This window comes from Triplophysa rosa, linkage group LG13 (assembly GCF_024868665.1).
Source record: "Triplophysa rosa linkage group LG13, Trosa_1v2, whole genome shotgun sequence".
NCBI classification, from domain to species: domain Eukaryota; kingdom Metazoa; phylum Chordata; class Actinopteri; order Cypriniformes; family Nemacheilidae; genus Triplophysa; species Triplophysa rosa.
Window position 1 is genome coordinate 15,597,492 of NC_079902.1, and position 15,970 is coordinate 15,613,461.

At 37.5% G+C, this 15,970-nt stretch overlaps 1 protein-coding gene across 8 annotated transcripts in view; it reads left to right on the forward strand.

Moving 5' to 3' along the window:
- The window catches only part of diaph2 (diaphanous-related formin 2), a 419,173-nt gene that overhangs the window by 109,386 nt on the left and 293,817 nt on the right, over positions 1 to 15,970 (forward strand). For all 8 annotated transcript variants that reach the window (XM_057348933.1, XM_057348934.1, XM_057348932.1 and 5 more), the window contains 3 exons: positions 11,853 to 11,927; positions 12,046 to 12,115; positions 12,863 to 12,999. In XM_057348933.1, coding sequence (XP_057204916.1) covers positions 11,853 to 11,927; positions 12,046 to 12,115; positions 12,863 to 12,999 — 282 coding nt within the window. The remainder of the gene's footprint in view (positions 1 to 11,852; positions 11,928 to 12,045; positions 12,116 to 12,862; positions 13,000 to 15,970) is intronic.

Sequence of the window (15,970 nt, forward strand, 5' to 3'; positions counted from 1 at the left end):
ATCTGTTCTGCTCAAAGATTCGGAAAACTGAACTCGGCTCCAACTTTTCATTATGTCCAAATCTGCTGCATTTTGGAGTAGTTGTATTTTGCAGCGAAGGGTTGAATGTGAGCTAGCTGTATGTTGTAGTTAGCGGTGTCGGACACAGGCCTGAGGATGTGTATTGGTGTACAGTTGTGCTGACGCCACCAGCCACCCTACAGAGCCTGCGAATCCATCGTTCTACCCATGTTTGCCGTTCTTCTCTGAGCGCCCGTGGACTCTTGCGGGAAGTAATGGGCTTATTAGTGCCTTTGAAGATGTGATACCCTTAACAGGAATCCTTTCGGACTCTGATCCTGAAGGCTAAAACCCTTCACCCAGCATTGAAAGAGTACCAAATGTTGGACCGTGAGGCGATCACACTCCAGTTGTCACCATATTAAACGCAGACTACTAGAAACGGATATCCAGCTATATTGCATTTTGTCTGACAGGAATCTACAAATGTAATAAATGTCTGGCCGAAGGTATTTGAAGACAAGCCTAAATAAAATAGCTGATGTATATTGAGTGGTCTGTGTGTTTGTGTGTATATGCAGCATCTCGTATGTCTCACTAAGACTGCTTAAAAGAAGTGTATTAATATCACAGGCAGTCAAAAAACTGCTGTGATGGATAATAGCAGCTAGGAGACATAGAGACGGCAATACAGGTTGTCAGACATTGTTTATAATGCGAGGCCGCATTTAAACTTTAATTCCTTTGCACACCTGGCTAGACACCCTTGTCCATCATGCATAATTGATTTTCTAAATGCGTTTTGACATTGTGGGTATTTTTTTTTTTCTGGAGGAAAATACAGTTGACAGGTATGAAGAATGGAAATGTACATCTATAATCTGATCTGATAGTTTGAACTGCAACAGTGTTTATTATTTATAAAAATACTTTTTGAAGTATTGTTCACTTTAATTCTGTCTACGCTCGCTTTGATTAGTAGTGTGTAAGTGTGGGGAAATAAGAGCCTGGGATGTTAGGGCTAGTTTTCTTACAGTCAAGGTCAGGAAGTAGAAGCAGGCAGGCTGCTGTTCTTCTGAGTCAAACACAATTCTAGGTTAGAATATTGGAACAGGGCTCACTTTTAACATGCTGATAAAACTTTGAACATATTTCAGTTAATCTTTCAGTCAAGTTATGGAAACTTCACGTGTTGGTTTGTGAAATGAACTGCATGCACTGGTGTGGTGATGTTGAGTTTGAGGAGCTCTGCTTGAGTCATTTTTTTTGTCCTGTGCGGCTGGTTTCTGTTCTCTCTCCAGACTCCAAAATGTTATTAGAAACCTCGCTCTGGCCCTCAGGCTCTGGATCAGCTCCCCTGAACCAGCCAGCGTCAAGGAGAAATAAAGGACTCGGGTTGATCAATTCACCTATGCACAACCACAATAGAGGTTTTGAACTTTGACTGTTTTGAACTCATTAGTTTTTACCCAATTAGGAATGTAATTGTTGTTATTAACCATATTTTTATTCTTAGTCAAAATGCAGGTTTTTAAATTGTAATGTTTTTAACTTATTCTTTTCCTAGTTAAAGAATATGTGGTTATTATCCATTTATCCATATTCTCCATTTTTCAGTTATAGCCACAATAAAAGTTCTGAACTTCTACTGCTTTTAACTAATAAATTTTTGCCCAATAACAGCTGCGTTCAGACCGCCAGCAACTGTTTCGCTGTGTGTCGCTTGTCTCTTGCTACAAAGTCGTAATAGCGTTCCTTGCTTTGGTTGTCCTAGGAACATTTATAAACAAAGCCTGCAGTAACAGACGGGAGACGGATGACGTGAGCTCCGCTGCTGTACTCCTATTGGTAGTCGCTCCCGAAAATTTCTCATCATTTGCATAAAATTGAAATCTCGACTTTGTCGAGTCGCTTGACACGTCGACTTTTTGTTGCCAACGGTCAATGTTGCTCGCGTCGTTAGATGCCGCTAGGCTACCATTGAAATGAATGACATCGCCTCGCTTTGTTGCAGGGTGTCGCTGGCGGTCTGAACGGGGCATAAGAATATAACTATTATTAATAACCATTTTTTCATTGTTTTGCTTTAAATTATCTTAAACCAGGACTAGGTTTTAGTTAAATTAAGTTGTTTTTTTAAAAACATTACTGTGTTCATCTTGAGACAAAACAATCACACAGATATATTTTAAGATATGTCAGTGCGAGTTGTTTTCGTAAAATAACACTCGTCGACTAGAAACTATCCCATCATGTTTTTATTGTTTTATTGTGTTAGTTACTTTCATTCTTTAAGTTATTATTACTTAATCAAAACAACCCAACTGCAGTTTGAGTGATTTTTGAAAAATTTGAAGTTATCTGTTTTTGCAAATGAACTCTTCAGGGCGGTTTCCCGGACAGGGATTAGTTTAAACCAGGACTAGGCCTTAGTTAAATTAGGAAATTTAAATTGTTTTTTAAAACAAACTTTACAAAAAACATTACTAATGTGCATCTTGAGACAAAACAATCGCACTGATATTTTTTAAGATATGCCAGGGCAAATTGTTTTTGATCAAGACACTGCTTACATTTAATTTAGTCTGGGACAAGGCTTAAGCCCTGTCCGGGAAACTGCCCCATTATTTACATTTACATTTAGTCATTTAGCAGACGATTTTATCCAAAGCGACTTACAAATGAGGTAAACAATGGAAGCAATTGGAACAACATAAGGACAACAAAAAGCATAAGTGCAATAAAACTGGTCTCACAAAGCCTACCACAGTATACAGAGCTAAGTTAGGTTATGTTTTTTAAGTTATGCCATTTTTACAACAATAACAAACGGATATGAAAGCAGTGAAAACTTGCCGTGCTCTTATTTTTGTAAACCGTCTGTATAAAGTCAAGCCTTTTGTGTTTGTGTGAGTCAGTGTTCAGGAGTCATTGTTATGGAGGGTCTAATAGAACCAGTGGCCACATCTGCCACTACTGAAGAGCTTTTTTTTTCCAAGGCAGTAAAGGAACCCACCAATCCCGGTGTCCTCCGTGACTAGGTATATTTTAAGCGGGATGCCCATTTCATTTTATGCCACCATCTGTTAACCTCAAAGCTACCCGTATCTGTGGAGCCCTGCAGCAAGGCATACATAATTTAGAAATCTGATTTGAATTCCATATTGATTTAGTGAGAAATGGTATTGCACAGGTACACAGGGAAAATTAGTATTCTGCCGCACTAAATTCAATATCTCTGGGCCGTCTGTGATTTTCATAGCATCCTCTTTTATTACTAATTGTTTTGTCAAGCCTTCTCACCTTTTATGGGGGGCGGTGGGGGATGCGGTACCGCGGTAGCGCAGTCTGACTAATATAGATTTTGTGGTGTGTTTTATTTTGGGTGTAAGAATTACAAATCAGTAATGCCACGAGAAGCATTACAAGCAAGCGTGATATAGATTATATGTCAGCGCTCCGTATTAGTATATTTTTAGGGTCTTTTTTGTCTCGTAGCACACGCTGTGTATCTGATGTTTTTGACTGGTTTGAGTTATTTAGGTCAGGAGATTGAGGAGCAGGTGACCTACATGTTTCTGAGTGACAGCCCGTATCGGTTCTCTGGCACCGTGAAAAGCTGCAGCGAGTGCACGTACGCCATTGACTTCTAAACGGCGAACCGCTAATCCATTAGCATGCGAGGTGGCTGTCACGACTGATTCCCTTGTCCCTGTCTGCTAGCTCTCTGACATACTTCACCACCAGATCAATAATACCAGATGTTTGAACTTAAGGCTGAAATATTTATGGCCTCTGGTGTATTGCGCTAAACTGTCCCATGCTGCTCAGTTCGGGTCAGTTCCCTCACATTTTAGCACGCAGAAAATGATGATCTGATTTGATTCGCTATAAGATGAAAATAATTAATTAATGACTGAAATGATGTGAAAGTGTGAAGGGCGGCTATGACGACTACAGAAATAAACAAACTCTGTTTTGGAAACCACCATCTTTTTACAAACCTCCATCGGGTTAATGTAGACGATCACTCGTCACTCCGACAGCATCTTGACTGTTTTCCCCACAACTTTCATTTAAAATGCCAGTTGCCAGTAGGACTATTGGTGATTTGGCAATAATGAAACATGTCGGGATGTTGCTTTTTGCTTTGCTGGAGGTCATTAGAGTTTGTCTGCAGAAGGTGGAGAGCCGTACTGTACTCCAACCTTTGTTGGTTTACTCCTGTTGCCGCTTTCTCCCCACTCACACCGCACGTTTGCCACCTTCAGCTATTTCTTTGTCACCATGACCCTACATTCACAACCCACAATTCCAGAGAGAAGCGAGACCGGCATTGATGTGGTTTGATATGCAGTCATTGTAGCTGTATTGAGGCTCCTGCTGGGATCCAAATGCCATTAGAGGGAACAGCGGCTCTTTTAAATGGTGCGTGCTCTTGCCCCACTGCCTCCTTTCTAAAGTGCACAGCAATCACATCACAGAACGCTGACACAAGGGATATTGTTCTCTGAGCACGCCACCGGGTTCAGTCCCTGTTTAACGCTCCAAAACCCAGTATCTGTCACGCATCTGTAAAAGCCTCTGTCAGAAGACACTCCACCCCCGTGTCTGTCCGCTTCACTATTGTGATGAAATCAGCCAGGCATTTTTCATTCCCATTACACCTCTCCATCACCGCCTGCCCAACAAAGATAATTACCACTCATCTTCTGTGCATGTTCACCCAAAGAGAGGGATCGGAGAGGAGGGAGAGGCATCATAAACAAACTTTTGCCTCGTCATCAAGATAACATCTGTGGGATAGACAGAAAAGCAGAAATTAATGCCTTCATTAGAGCAGAAGAGATTGGAGTTTTTTGGTTACTTGCTAGCTCATGCTGGAGTCTCTCTTCTTGTTCTGCCTTGTGTTGAGCCTGTGTTTGCTCTCATTTCATGTTGACCTTTCCTCCGGCTTCCACGTGTGTATTATGGCCTTAAGCATTAATGTGCCATTTACATGTTATAATTCACAGTTAATAAAGGGCAGGTTAAGAATGGGTTAATGCCTTCGTATTATGAATTAGTACTGTAATCCAAGTGAATGTTCCAGTACATGTATTTCTTATGTTTGTAAGAAAGGTTTAAACTAATCTTCAAGACACCATATTTAAGGACTATAAGCTTTTTATGAAAACGGTTACTGTACTTATGTTTATTATGTTGATTGTGATTGGTTATAAATACATGTGTTTTTTGCATTTTCAGTTTAAAAGGGTAATTCTGTAACATCAATTATAAAAAACAGTGATACGCAAAGTAATGGCCATTCAATGCATGTTAATACACAAACAAAAAGAAAGAAAAAAATATTTTGTGTGACCAGCCTTTATAATCTGCTTTGGACTGGTTGACAGACTGAATTGCTAAATGGATTGCTGTGCACCATAGACAAGTGACAGGTTAACGCACAATCATATCAAACTAAATGTATATTGAATTATATATTCTCAAACACTTTTAGACACTTTGTATTGTTTATAAAATGGCTTACTAATGTACTTATGAATTCTGATGTTTTTTGATGTTTTTTTTTTGCAGATACTGAGATGATTTTTTATTTTATTTAAGTTTTGTTTTGTGTTTTGTACAGGGTTCCTACGCGTTTTGCAAAAGTATGGATTTTTATTTGATTGTTTTCCAGGTCTGTATTAGCATGGAAAAAAGGAAATTGAGTATGGAGAAAATAATGAGTTTTGCCAGACTATTGCCCTATCCGTTTTTCTAAAATATAAAATTAAGAATTTCTGATAATAAATATATTTGATATGAAGTTAGGAGCATGTTTCGAGCGCTGCCAAAAGATCAGCGCTAGACCAAATCTGCTGGAGGACTGTTTGCTGTGATTGGATGTTACGCAGTAGGCAGCAACAGAGCCATTGAGAGAGACTCCAATGGAACAGTTTTTTTTCACAGCAATGGCGGTTCATGGAGCCTCTCAATAGTTCCCGGAAGTTAACGCATGGAGCTGTGGCTAAACAGACCGATTTCTTTCTCCCTCTTTCCAGAGCGCTCGGGAGTTTGCACTCCCAATTTGAACGTGCTTGACACACGCCAACATTTAAATAATGAACCTGACTAAACGGCCGATTGTAATATCCCATAATGCAAACTACAAAATGTTGAAACGAGACAAAAACATGACAAGACCTTCACGAGTTCATCCTGCATGGATTTGACTCAGGTGCGTTTATAGGTTGTGGTTAGCCTATTAAAACAACAATATTATTTGCAAATATTTCAAACGCATCAATGAATTATTGTTCTTTAATTCTCTTTCTATATTATTATAACATTTTTTTAATAAAAAAAATATATAAAAAATTTATATATAAATTTTTTTAATGTCTGTAGCTGCACAAAAAGTCAAAGGAATAGCACTTATATTTGTCATTCCAAATCCAAATGCTCTTTGAAGATTGATTGTATTTTAATCTGGTAATATTTGTATAAAAACATAAATTGTATAAAAACATAAAATGTGTTTACTCATCATTGATAAACATAAAAACACTTCTAATTTGCACTCAATTGTTCTAAAATGCACACACAGTATGTAGCTCAAGAAACATTTTTAAATTTCCCCAATTTTTTTCAGTGGTTCTTAAATCCTGCATACGGCCCGGATTGAACGTTGTCAAATTTTGAAAGAAGCCAAGTTAATGGATTTTTGTTCTCTTTTCATGTTCATTAATAAATTATATTTCACCAATCCTTCTGTTGCTGTGGGTTGAAGGTGTACAGTTATTTAATTTGACAAATTATTAACATTGCACTAAATTCCAGTTATAAAATGTTGTGCATTGAACATGTCTTGGTTTGGTGTTAATTAATTTGTATGAGGTATAGCTATAACAGTCCACTGATTATTTGGCAAAATATTATAATAATATACATGTGAACAGGTCGATTTTTAAAACCATCTTTTTTATATGTTAAATATGGTCTGAAAAATCTTCAGGGAAGTCTGTATGTTTGAGTCTGGAAAAGTATGGAATTTCGAAATGGATAATTTGATTTTATGTCTTTTTTTTCATGTATTATATTTATAATTGTATTTTTATTTGCTTTTTTATTTTTATTTATTTATTTTATTTGTATTATATATTATTATTGTATTGAATTTTAGTTTATTTTAGTTAAGTGTTATTATTTTAATATTATATTATTTTATTTTACATTATTTATTTATACATTTTTTAATTAACTTATTTATATTATTATTATTATTATATATTTAGTGTTTTTATTGTTTTTATATATCCGCATTTGATTTCATTTCTATTGATTATTAACAGCCCTAGCATTTATTGAATTTTTGCCTCTTGCAAGAAATTGTACCTTTATTATATAATGATCACATTCCTGAAACACAAAGCGATTGAACTTCAATTCAAATATGGTGTATCCTTCTGTACTTAAACAAAATGGCCCTGCCTCGAGCTCCCTGTGATTTCAGCATCACTCAGAGTCGTGGACATTGTCACGGACAGCAAAGGGCCTCTGTTGCAATATTTAGTCAGTGACTAACTGTTCTGTTGCTCAGCAGTGGGTTGAAATGTTGAGAGCAATTTGTTGCTAGGAGCAGAGGGCCTGGAGTGGAATAGAGCAGAGCTGAATAGGCCACGGGCAGCCGAATGAGAGTCTATGGCTTAGCCCTAATACAATTTGAAAGGCATTGCTCTCATAGAGTGTTCTCAATGACACAACAGTCTAGAGCTTCTTCAAGTGCAATAACAATGTCAGAAGGCCCGGGCCTTCACTTGACATTAGAGAGCTCTGAAAATAAAGGCAGGAGGTTGGGAAATAACTTTGCATTATTGTTTGTCAGTTAACCGACTTGCAGAGCGTCAAGTGGTGTTATGCAACACGCTGATGATCCTTAATGACTTTTCACATGAATTTGCAATTTATTATCTGAAGTTCATGATAGCAGTATAATATCTTTGTGATTGCAAATGGAATGTCAGACCTAATTACAGTTGCCGAACGGCTCGTATTGTCAAAACTGTGCCTGTTTAATTTGATTGGCTTGGTAATATTTTGTCACTGCTGCGGTAAACAGATGAAATATATATCAGCATCTTAGACATAAATAACACTTTCATTAGATGCCTTGTACTCTCGAAGATCAAAGCTCAGCCGGTCTATTAATTATATTTTCAGACCTCTCTGTCTCTACAAGACGTCTTTGTGCACATGATGTAAATGTTAGCCCAAACATAATTATCCTTTGATAGACCATGTATATTTCATTTAACCCCACAAAATGTGTGGGTTTTTGTGACGCAGCTCTGCTGTCTTTGCATTAGCTTAACTCCAGGATTATTTCAATCAATATTTCATGAATAAGTCCAGATAAAATTGTTGGATGCATGCCACAGAGCACGAGGAGGTCACCGATGAGCTGATTTAACAGGAAACAATGTGTTGTTTACTCAGCAACACAAGTTTTCAGGAGAAGCTGGCAGGCGATCTAAGATGTACTCTGACAGACGGGTGGGCAGATAAAGATTTTTGATTTCGTGTTGATCTAACTCCTGCTGTCTTTATCTGTACACAGATGACACCTTGGAGGAGTACTTGACTGAAAAATTAAAATTCTCTTAATTAACTTGCCTCATATGTGGGATGGCATGAGGGTGGGTAAAATTATGAATTTTTGTTTTTGAGTGAACTATTCCTTGAAGACTCATGAAAGCCACTCTAGGCTGGTGTCTCAAATTTGACCACGTCTTACTGTCATGATTATCTTTGTAAGAGAGATTTCATCTTGTTCTCATGTGTGCCAGTTGTGTTAACAAAGCTTTATCTGATTTCTTAACTTAAATTCATCTCATCTCAATTCAACACTTTCACCATGAGCTGTTGGCACACCTCCCTGTCAAATCTTGTTTGCTTGGTAATTTGGGTTTTGCTGTTGTACGTTTTTTTTTTTTCTCTTGTTCAGTGAAACGACTGCAGCAGTACAGTATCATTGCTGTGTAACGTTTTATTTGGGTTCGCCGCATTGCCCTAAAGGTCCAGTGTGTCATTTTTCAAAGGATCTATTGACAGAAATGCAATATAATACACATAACTATGTCTTCAGAGGTGTATAAAAACCTTACATAATGAAGTGTTATGTTTCCATGACCTTAGAATGAGCTATTTCTATCTACATACATCGCGGGTCCCCTTACATGGAATTCACCATGTTGGTTCTACAGTAGCCCTAAACGGACAAACTGCTATACAGAATGAGTTTTGTAAATACGTTTTCTCATTCGGCAAAGAAGCGAAGACGACGTTTTAGTTCTGTGTCAGCCACCGTAGTGCTTTGAAAGGGAGGGGTGAAGTGAGTCATTGGTTGCAATTCGCAACCTTACTGCTAGATGCCGCTAAATTACATAAACTGGACCTTTAAATGTTGCCCTCATGTTCTGACCACTTATCTGCTGCTGATTGAACACACACCTCATGTTGTTGCTGTAAGTGACCATGTTCCTGCGTGTCCCACGTTGGTCACATCTACACCATTACTGCTTTTATACTCTGAGCCCTGTGAGCCAAGTAAGGTTGCTCCCATTGCCTCCATTTTTTGTTATTGTACTCAAATGGTGTAGTTTTATTACAACAAACTGATGAAAAATTACAAGACCAAATTGGAAACAATGAATGATAAGCCCCCTGTAAACAGACAGTTATAAATTTCTAACATTACACTGTTATGTTTTATTAACAAAGCGGGCCATTATAATACACTGTACAGCAAATGGTAATAAGTTGCAAATTGAGTTTGGTGGATTTCTAATGAATTTTGAATAATGGCATGGTGAGCGTCTGAGTGTTTGTAATTTTGGGCTAATTTCATTGCGGATCTGTAAAAACGTGCATTTCAGCCCTCTTACACCGCCCTGGGCTACAGGCGTCAACACTAATCGAGGGTCTTGTGTGACCATACGGCTTTATACAAATGAGTTTAATATGCGTGTTGCATCGTGCAGTATCGTTGTCAAAAAGAAAGAAATAACTCATTGACTTACGGGCCTTTATTGCAACAAATTGCCCCATGCATTTGGGTTTATTGACAATCTGGAGCAAGAACAAGTAATGCTAATAGCATAATCTAAATGCGATCACATGCTGCGTAGCTCTTTTCTCTGTCTCTCTCTATTCTTATCTCCCCCAGATCATTTAATGTCTCCAGATACATTGTGTTTTATAGCTAATTATCGCACACTATCCATTATCGGTTTTACTGTTATCTCCCATGCATTGCTTTATCTTCCTGTGGGAGTGCATGGCCTGTACAGGTTGGCTGAAGGGATGTGGGGCACCACACGCAAAGACTTCGACCCTACACTTATCTGTCCTTAATTTTTAATGTGCTGCACTTAGAAATATTTACTCCTGGGATTGTTTTTTCAGGTATGAGCAAATGGAACCAAAATGAATGCATGTTTGTACATTTTACATACTGTAAAACAGTGGTCGGGAACTTATGGCTCGCGAGCCACACGTGGCCCTTTAAAAAATCATGTGGCTCGCTAGGTGTCTTACCCTTCACCAACATTTGATCGTTAAAAAACATAATTATATGAATATTTCAGGTTGTCCTGGCCAATACACGCATGCAGTGCTATGCGCAAGCGTCACGACACTAATCAACGGCAAACAACGTTTCTATGGTAACCTCTCGCGGCCGCAGCCCTGATTCAAGCTACTGAGCGTGTGGAGTTTAGAAGAGCGATCATAATGCTTTTTTTGAAAGTTACGGCTCTCTGTGGCGTATGATACAGAACTCGTTGCCTCGCTACGTAATCACATGTATAAAGTATTAAAAACAACCATGCAGCAAAGTATCCGGTGAGCAGATGGAAGCAAACTGCGACGCGTCAGTGTGGATGCCCTGTGTCCTGTCTTTCTCGCACATGAAGGACATACATACTTCTGTCAGGCTTGACAGAGGAGTTTTAATGCCGGTATGTAAGTGTTTGACCACGTACGAACTGAACTACAAAGCTATCAGCAAGACGCTAGTTATGTTCGCTTTCTGGTCTGCGTGTGACATCAAAGTGCCGCGAGAGCAGAGCTCCATGTGCTTTCGAAACGTTCTCGCGGTACTCTGATTTCAGACTTTCGCCGATCTGTCTGCATCATTTCAAGAAGACAAACACACCTAATGCAAAGTCAGAAGACACATATACAGTATTTTATGAATATCAGTATAGGAACGTGAACTTTTTTAATTGTTATATGTTAGATATAATTAAGTTTAATTGAATGGAGGCCTAATGCAAACCTGTAAGTTGTTTATAAGTTGTGGAAATCATTTTCTTTTGTTTCACTGTTTTTCAGTTGTCTGTGGACATGTTATCTTATGGAAGGAAAATAACAATTGATCCCCACAGGGACCATGGTCTATGGACAAAAATATAGTTATTAGTATTGCAGTCATTTAAAATGTTATACATTGAAATGTTAATCATTTTATACAGTGTGTATATACTGTATATATATTTGCAAATTTGAATGAATCAAAACTGGAAAAATGGCTCTTTGGTTAAAAAAGGTTCCCGACCCCTGCTGTAAAATATGAAACTGACCCTGACTTCTCAATTCACTTGCCATTGGCAGGTATGTCATAAGGGTCGAGCGTTGAGCCTGGCTTCATCGATTTCTTAAGTTGTGTTAAGAATCAGTTTATCTTCAAAACTTCAGACCACAACTTTTCTAACCTTTAATCAACTTGTACAGTTTTTTCACAGTGCAGCCTTCAATGCGTTTATGTATTCTAACTTGGTTTCTCCCTTGTCTTTTTCTGTTTTTAGCTGGGTGAATAACTTTGGCCATGAGGGTCTCGGGCTGCTTTTGGATGTGCTGGAGAAGCTGCTGGACAAGAAACAGTAAGTTAGGCCGGCCTCGCTGTTGCCCACATAAGATATTCTCTTTCTTCTGTGCTTTTGGAGTGTCCGTTCACACGCTCTTATCGCTCTCTTTACTCACTCATTGTCTTATCCCCAGGCAAGAGAACATTGACAAGAGGAACCAGCATAAACTTATCCAATGCCTCAAGGCCTTCATGAACAATAAGGTGTGTTTAGAATTTAAAGGATAGTTTGTATCAGCCTTCAAATGTGATGAAAAAGTAAATTAACGTAAATTAAACGTAACGTGAAACTATTTCAAATTACTGTATCTCAGCTTTTTACTTGTCCTTAAGAATGAATACATTTCTTATTCTGATTTCGTCTTTAATAAATATAAATGTACCTTTGTCAAATAGAGTTTGAACTATTTTAATGCTGCTTTTTATGCCTAAACTGAATTGCTACTTTTCAGTCATGTTACGTTTAAATACTGTTTTATTTCAAACCCTTTACTCAACAGTCTTAAAAAGCAAACTTCTTTTGCTCAAAAATCTCATTTTAGGAAGAGCATTACTGGAAACGGTGAATCTCTGGCCACTGTCTGAGTCACAAATCTCATTTATACAAAACCAGATTTCTGTTTATTTTTTCAGATCATGACATTTTGATTTGATGTGCTCTAACAGTTAAATATGTACATTCTTAATGTTTCTTCATGAGCTCAGATTGTGGTCAAGTGCAGTGCATTAAAGAGAGAAAGACACAAATGCAGGAAAATGATTCTTTGTCCCTGTAGCCCTGTCTTCAATTGAATTCATTCATCTTAAAACATATCTACATCTGGTTAATCATCTCTAGAAGAACATTTGTCCTTAGACAAGGGCTTCTTATTGTTTGCTAACAGATCAAAGGGATTTTAAATGGTGTTATTTCTGTGTAATAGTGTACAGTACATGCTGCTTTGTTTTTAGTATGGCATGCAAAGGATCCTGGACGATGAACGAAGCCTCCTTCTGCTCGCGAGGGCGATCGATCCAAAGCAGACCAGTATGATGACTGAGATTGTCAAGATTCTGTCAGCTGTCTGTATTATTGGAGAGGAGAACATGTGAGTTCATCAGTTCAATTGCATTTTCAGTTATCTGCTGCATACTGAAGACCTTTTTATACAGATTTGTGAGAACAGAACATTTACATTTATTCATTTGGCAGACGCTTTTATACAAAGCGACTTACAAGTAGGACAGCATATAAACATTTTGTCCTTTAGTTTACAAGGCCATGCTACTAGGAGGATTAAAGCTGGAGTAAGCAAGGGAGAGAATGAACAACAATTTTTAGACACAAGACATAGACAGTTATAAAATCCCTTAAGTTTTTAATAATGTAGAAGTATGCATTATGCATTACATAATACTGACTGTACTTCTGGTACACTTAGATGAGTTTCTGGCAAGAAATAAACACTCAATTTAAGAAATGTTTATAGATGAAGAAAACAAGAGACAGCTTTTGCTGTATATACGAAGATTTTTCATTGAGAAGATTACAGCTTAGCTTTGTTGGTAGGGAAAGTAAGCACAGCCAAGATGTCAAATGGATCCAAGAGGTCTTTTTTATTGCACTTATGTTTTTTATGCTGTTGTGTCTGCCACAACACTGGTGCATTGATCTAGAACAGTGGTTCTTAACCTTTTAAAGTGCTCAACTCCCATCATATTTCAAACAACCCTTTTGTTGCACTGCACAGCTTTCCTTCTAAAATCGATTACAAATGACCTGCACGACGTAATTGCCATGCATTTTGTTTGTTATGCTTTTAAATACCCTCTGACCATCATCGTAATTTTTCTTCCCTATCATTTTGATTGATCTTTTGTTATTAGTTAGCAACACAACTTTGTTTAAATCTTCTTTAAAATTACCCATGAATTTTTTTATACTGGTAGATTTTTATTGAAAGGAAAGCCATACAATATACAGTCCAAAGGTAGACGCCGGTATTCAATTATTTTTACTCTCAGGTACATTTTCAAGTATCTGTACTTGATCAGTGTTTTTACTTTGAAAAAACGACTTCACTACACTATAAAGCATATATCATACTTTTCACTCCACTATATTTCACAAATGCATTAAACATTTTTTACCTTTAATACTTAAGCTCATTAAAAACCTAGTACTTCCTGACTTAAGTATTTTTACTTTGAAGAAAGTAATTAAAGGTTAAAAACACAGACATTTATTTGAAATGTGGTGGAGTAAATAGTATAATATATGCGTTATAATGTAGTGAAGTAAAGTTTTTCCACAGTATACAGTAAATACTCAAGTACAATACAGATACTTGAAAAATGTACTTGAGTAGAGTAAAAATACTTAGTGACCCAAAAATAAAAATTCCGTCACAATTTACTCACCCTCTTGTCATTTCAAACCTGTATGACTTTCTTTCTTCCGCAGAACACAAAAGAAGATATTTTGAAAAACGTTGTTAACTGCCCCCCATTCACTTGCATTGGTTTTGTGTCCATACAATAGAAGTGAATGGGTGCCGCTTGTGTTCAGTTACCAACTTTCTTCAAAATATCTTCTTTTGTGTTCTGCGGAAGAAAGTCATACAGGTTTGAAATGACAAGAGGGTGAGTAAATCATGACAGAATTTTCATTTTTGGGTGAACTATCACTTTAAGTACTGTCCACTTCTAATAAACTCCATACTGTACATATACTCAGATATTGCACTCTTTTCATTTCAAAGATATGATTTTTTAGCTCATTTGTATTTATGCCAATGACCACTAATCAGAAACTGCATACTTCTACTAAGTACCAAAACAGTTACAATGCAGAAAGATAATCATGCATTACTTCACCTTTCCTAAATGAGTGACTTGTGTGTAGTCCTATGAGAGGCTGTCTTTAAACCAGATGTGTGCTGTGTTAGCTTTGTTGAGAAGTAATTAAGACGCAGCATCTGCAGCCCGACCGTTTTATCTGCCGATCAGCACCTTCAGCCCAGGGATCCGTTTCACCATATAAACAAACACATGCTCATAATAAGTGCAGGTCGACTGAATCTGCGTGCGGTAGGTGAGAGGATTAGTGTTTTTATGGATGTGTAGGTGATCAGAGAGTGTGTAGATCTGTGTGACAACTGTAAAAGCGCTGATTCTTCACTTAGTGCCCAAACTAGCTCCTTCCCCCTCAAACGCTGTGCGGTGACACCGGCTTATGTTTAGTGCTGTCACATCAAAGCTCCTCTTTAGGAGTCGAGCAGGTCTAGCTTATTCTGAAGCCATGTTTGAACCAGCATGAAAGCTTCGGCGCAACCCACTCACGACTACAACTTAATCACCTCGATCACGAAACACGGGTCTTGCATGTAGCTGTTTGACAAAATTTCCTCACACAGTTTCTGTCATGATAGGGCAAGTGAGACAAGACGTGTCGAGTGTAGCTCACTAGTGTCTGTCGCTTTTACAATATTGCCTGTCATTGTTTAGACACTGCACAATAGCAGTCAAAAGATTGAATAGGACACCTAAGGTTTCTTTTAATTGTTTATTTATTATAATTACGAATAAATTAAAATAATAATTATGTTTAGATTATTTAATAATAAAAGTAAAAACAGTTGAAACAATGCATTCACACAAATTAATGTGAATTATGTAGAGACTACCAGCCAAGTAAAAAATATATATTTATACTGTATATGGTTTAGTTTAGTTTTTAATAGCTTCACTTTTTGCAGCTTTGCATGCAATAAAAATGCGAAAAACCGTGCTGCCATCAAGTCAGGAAAGCATATAATATATGTTATACATGTATATGTACAGTATATTATATTCATATATTCATATAATTTAAAGGCCTAATGACAGCATGTGCGATGACAATTTCAGTGTAGGTAACATGCACGCTGTGTGTGGTGTTTACCGAATGGGCTATTTTAAGCACTGGTTTGTTGTGCAATTATTACAGTATTTTGTCTATGATGCATTTTGTAATTTCTTCCCCTCAGTCCTGGACTGCAGTCCACCAGTGCTTGAGTCAGCAAAACACACATTAGACCT